The 6,068-nt window shown below is 25.8% G+C and overlaps 1 protein-coding gene across 1 annotated transcript; it reads left to right on the top strand.

Annotated features, from left to right (window-relative positions):
• The first annotated feature begins 3,507 nt into the window (after window positions 1-3,507).
• On the top strand, window positions 3,508-5,099 carry OCT59_026576 (uncharacterized protein). The gene has a single exon (XM_066143249.1). The coding sequence runs from the start codon at window positions 3,566-3,568 to the stop codon at window positions 4,997-4,999; it is 1,434 nt and encodes a 477-aa protein (XP_065992785.1). The 5' UTR covers window positions 3,508-3,565; the 3' UTR covers window positions 5,000-5,099.
• Window positions 5,100-6,068: the final 969 nt, after the last annotated feature.

Raw genomic sequence — 6,068 nt, 5'->3', positions numbered from 1 at the left:
TCTTGAAAAGAAAAAAAAAATAAGAAAATGATTTATTTAAGCTGGTATGATTGATCATATGATCCAATCTGTACGACAAATATTTATTAAGAACTGCGATGATCCAATTCAATTATCGGTTTAGCTTTGTTCATCACAAATATAATTAATTTTTAGATGATGCACAATCGTTTGATATTCACAGGATTTAACGATATTAACGTACTAATTTGGTGATCAAAGATATCGAAAAGACGCAAGTATTTAAATAAAATTAAATACTTTTTTTTTCTTATTTAATAATTATTATAATTCTAAATACTGTGTTATTACTAAGAAAAAAAAATTCAGGTGACTATAGAAGTTTTTTAACGTAGCGACAACGGTAGAACACTTCATTTAGTTTTATAGATTCTCCTATTCTTTTTTTTTATTCCATATTGATGACAATAACTTAGAACATTAATCCTTTCTTTTTTATTATTATATTAGTTGTTAGAATGTTTTGTCCATTGGTTCAAAGCATTTATCCACAGATTTTATTTTATGATATGCACATTTTTCAAATGGTTAAACTCCTTTAACACCTTTGTAAATGAATTATTTTATAATCGAATTTAAGAACTGATTTCTTTATGATTTTTCATATACATTACATTAAATTCTCTATACTTGACGAAAAATTAATCAATGATGATAAATGACGTCCCAATATATATATATATGACACGGAGTCAGATTATCATACTCAAAATGACGAGAAAACGTGTGATGATGAATTAAATATACGTAATTTTTTTTTTATTTAAGAATTAAGATATATAAATAAATTTTTTATTAACTTTGTTTTATTTTTATTACAAAGGTATACAAGTCAAAATAATAAAATTTTATAAACAAGTTTAACTTTGAATTATTATAAATAATGATCTCAATAGCATGTTACGGAAATGCTAATGTGCTTTTTTAAAAAATATATATATATTTAAATTCAATAAACATCATTATTCTAAAATATTAAAACAAAACTTTCATATAAAATTAATAATCGTTACTAAATCTTGCATCAGCATTTATACTAACCCAACTCCCCTCCCGTAAAAAAAGTCGATCCTATTTTTTACATTCCGTCTTTTTTCCGTATAAGGCTCATATTTCCGGAATTAATAACCTTATGTCTCGGAATTGAATTATTTACATTTTCCGTGAATGGTTCCGTGAAAGGCTCATCTTTACGGAGTTTTTATAGAATAACGGATAAAATTTTTTATAGGGCTCTAAACATGAACTTTTGTTGCAATAACATAGGGTGTTGAGGTGTCTACAATCAGGCCTACCATAAACATAGGAGTAGCTCCATAATAAAAATCATTAAAGATTTTTCTATAGAAATTTCAAAATTCCTACTGCGAAAAATTTAATTTCTCGCGATATGTTTCAGAATACTTTACGTACATTTTATGCAAGTTTTCCGTATTAACCGGCTTTTGTGATTTTTGTGTTTTGTTTTACAGAAATTGTACAGAAAATATCCTGAAAATATCCTGAAAATGTACGGAAATGTACGGAAAAAAATCGCCCCATATGAAAATATCAAATTTAAATAACATAAAGTGTTTTCCGTTTTTAACAATTGGAAAACTGCAAATTTGAATAATTACTACGTAAAATTTATTTAGAGAATTTATTAGAGATGTCAGATTCAAAATAGCTTGTACACAAAAAATCTTCATCAATGATTTTTACCATGCGGCTAATACTATGTCCTGATTGTAAACGCCCTAATAGGGCTCTACCTATACCAAAATAGTTTCAAGGATTCTATTTTAATATTGTTATGATAATGTCCGATTAAAACTCGAAGTTAATATTTCAAAACAACTATCTAAATAGAACTCAACTCAATCTACAAGACAACACCTCAATAAAAAATTTTCTGAAGAAAATTCCGATAAATGATCATTTTTCTAGTTTCATTCTAAACAAACTCCGATATGTGATTAATTTCTAAAAAATTTTTTATAGGGAACCAGACATTTTCTACAATTATTTATGCGTCGGTAGCAATTTACTGTTTCTTATTTTCGGCGTTTACTTCTCTGAGCACGTCTCTAATTTCACTTTTGAGCCTTTTAGGTACTATATCTTTAATTCTGCATCCGACATACGACAATTTGGTCACTCTTTTCTAATCAAAGAAACAAAGAAAGTAACTTGGTCCTCTTTAACTTTAGATTTAGAATAGCCCGGGCTTCAGTACGCGTTGGAACACTGACTTCACAAGATGAACCACCATATTTAACGACAGCAGATTGCACTCCTATAATTGTAAGAGAATAAAATTATAAAATTTCCTTTATTTAATATGAAAGAACGTAAAAAATTATTTTTTATATATATATCTCTAATACCCTGTAAAAAAGTCGATCCGTTTTTTATGTTCCGTCTTTTTTTCCGTAAAAGGCTCATTTTCGGAATTAATAACTTTATATCCCGGAATTTATCGAATTATTTTGGATCCGTGAAAGGCTCATTTTTACGGAGTTTTTACAGAAATAACGGATAAAATTTTTTATAGGGGATACACATTATTTATAAATGGGCAAAATATATAAGGCAGATATATAATTTGAATGAAACAAAATTAGCCGAGTTAGTTAATAAATAAATGATCGTAAATGGAACTGAATGGGTTGTAAGAAGATGGTTCTTAATAGTATTGGTAGCGAAATATGGGTTGCATTCTTCGGGATTCACCGTATGAGAACTAGCCAACTTTAAAAGAGATCTTCATACCAAAAAATGATATTTCCAATGCCGTGTTCGTTCACATGATTTTTTATATTAACCGTGTGACAAATAAATTTTTACTCCCCCGAAAAAAATTCGTTCTCATGATAATTGGAAACTGGTGTAACAAGTTATGATGTGACAATTTATGTTGTGCATGGGAAATTTTCAGACGAAAAAAAGACCGATATTGGGAAGCTATTATTCTCACCAAGGAATTTCCGTAAATTAAAATTAAAAATCATCAAAAGATTTGGGATCATTTTTTATTAATTGAAATTGCATGTACGAATATTTAAGACATTTATAATCATTGGAAATAGGTATGTACTCTAAGGGGGGATTTATTGATATTCAATTATTTGATTGTGCATCATTATTTAATAGCTTGAAATAATTATTTCTAACTCGAAGATCACTTTTATAACAAACCAATACCTTTTCTGGATCAATGAGATTGATTAAAGAATTAAGCTACCGTCCACAAAATTTAATTTATCGACTCACGATTCACGAATTGTAGTACAACATTCATAATAATCAATGATCGGCAAATTCCCCCAAAAATGTATAAATTATTGGCGTAATTTTCACATTACTTTATCTGTTATACAACAGGTATTGTAACACGATTAAACTCAACTTACTATAAAAAGGTAACAACGATTTTATTTTTTTGAAAATTCACCTTTTTAACGTTGAACTTCTTCATATCTTTTTTAACGTTGAACTTCATATCATTTTTAACGTTGAACTTCATCATATTACTTTTTGTTATAAAAAAATAATAGATAAAATGCCTAATAAACTTCCAGCTGATTGTCTTATCGAAATTTTTAATTATTTAGATGGAAATAAAACTGCATTATATTCATGCTTACTAGTTAATCGTCTTTGGTGTGAAGTTTCTGTTAGAGTTTTGTGGCGAAACATTTGGGATTTAAAACGTAAAATATCACCATCGTATAGGTTTGGAATATCATCACAAATCCTTAATACTTTAATTAATTGTCTTCCTAAAGAATCAAAAGATCTCTTATATAAGAATGGAGCTATTCCAATTTTAACTTCGAAATCTCCATTGTTTAATTATGCATCATTTTGTAAAGTTCTTTCAATTCTTGATATCAATCTAATACTTGATGATGTATTTTATAACAAAAAGTATTTTAAGAATCAAAAATCTACTACATATACTTTATTAAATAAGAATAATATGATTGCACAAGAAATATTAAAAATGTTTATGAAACAAACTACTATGAAAAAATTGACTTATTATTCTGATTTTTATGATAGAAATATTCCAAATTTCATAAATTTTTCTGGAGCAAAGGATTGTTTAAAAAATCTTTCAGAATTAGCATGTGGTTCAAATGTTCATTCAAAATTTTTTTATCAATTATCTCAAATATGTCATCATATACAATCATTAGATATAACATTTGAAGAAATTGTTTCAGATGGGTTACAAGATTTGATTTTTTCACAAGTTAGTTTAAAATCTTTAACTTTAAAAATACAGGATTATGATGATTATTCAGTAATTGTACCTTCATTAACAAGTCATTCACTTACAATAACAAAATTAGTTGTACAAGGAGTGGCAAGTTATGAACCTTTATCATTTATTTCTGGATTAATAAATTTACAAGAGCTTATTATATCATTTGATTATAGAGATGATTTTGAAGAAATACAAAATATTAATTTTACAAAATTACAAATTTTAAAATTTATTAATGGATGTCCAAAAGCTGAAATTTTAATTAAATTTTTAGAGAATAATGGAAAAAATTTAAAAGAATTATATATAGATAAACATAATAATTTTTTAAATTTAGCTATATCTAAATTTTGTCCAAATTTGAAATCTCTTTATACTAGATTTATAAAAAATGAATTAAAAACATTAAGAATAATTTTTATTAGTTGTCAACAATTAGAAAGTATTAAAATTAGGAGTGGTAAAACATATTTAAAATGTGATGAAGTATTGGAAACTGTTACTAAGTATTCACCAAAAAATTTTCATGAATTAAGATTACGTAATTATGTAAAATTAGATTCAAAAGATTTGGAATCCTTTTTTATTGGTTGGAAAAATCGTAAGGTACAAAAATCACTTTCCTTTATTATTCATAATAATAATGAGGAAAATATTGAAAATATGAAAATAATTGAAAAATATAAAAAGTTGGGTATCATTAAAAAATTTGAATTTGAATAAAATTAGTTTTTTTTTTTGTTAATTTGAATATTTTATATATTTTTTTTTATTGTTCATTATTATCATTTATATTAAATAAATTTATATATTTTATTAAATTAAACTATTGTAATTATATAATACATTTAATAGTGGTGTAATTATTTAGTTGTTTATTAATAATCAGCTAATAACGTTGCTTTCTCTCTTTTTTTTAATGGTTTTCTAACTTTTATGCTACCTCAATTTTATCCCAATTTTCCAACTTTCGTTTTTCTACCCTTTAATTCATATACCTTTCTCATCTACAAGATAAAAGAAGAAAAAAATACATCAAATAATAATCCTTAATCAGTTAATCAACTTCGTCAATAAAGAATTTAACGTTCCTCTCACGAAAAATAAATAGGTCACATTATTTATCAACTCGTATTAGTGTATTAGTCATATATCTTCCCCATCTCCTTTAACTACAAATACAAATAACAATTCTCGTTACAATCGAAGTCCATTTCACCGAAACCAAATATCCCTACAGCGAAACTTTCCTCCGGCGAAATGGTCTCGGCGAAATGGGTTTCGACAAAATATACTTTTGTGAAACGTACCGTAACCTTTTTCCACATTTACAAATGTATTAGGATTCAATTAGTACATTAAAACAATTATAGCATTAAAATAATTATAGCGTTAAATTAATTAGTGAAAAAAGAAACTATTAACCGAAGTTAAGATCATTACTATTTGTTAAAACAATTAATTAATCAAAGAATATAAAATTAGAAGAATTATATAAAATATTGAAGGAAATAGTAAATATAGTTAAAGGTGCGATAATGAGAATCATGAGGAAAAATACTGGAAAAATAGGAAACGTAAAAACAAAATACAACTGTGGAAGTATATAGTAAACAATTAATTGGAATTCACGTGCTACGAATAATAAAATCAACACATTAATTAAAAAAATATAATAAACTTAAAACGGATGATATGGAAGAAATCAATATGTATAAACTTAAAGAATCACGCGACAATTAAGAAAATGACGAAAGAAAATTATGAGATACAAACGAAACTTGACAAAATT

This window comes from Rhizophagus irregularis, chromosome 6 (genome assembly GCF_026210795.1).
Source record: "Rhizophagus irregularis chromosome 6, complete sequence".
Taxonomy (NCBI): domain Eukaryota; kingdom Fungi; phylum Glomeromycota; class Glomeromycetes; order Glomerales; family Glomeraceae; genus Rhizophagus; species Rhizophagus irregularis.
The sequence above is the reverse complement of the archived record's forward strand: the minus strand, read 5'-3'. Positions and strand labels throughout refer to the sequence as shown.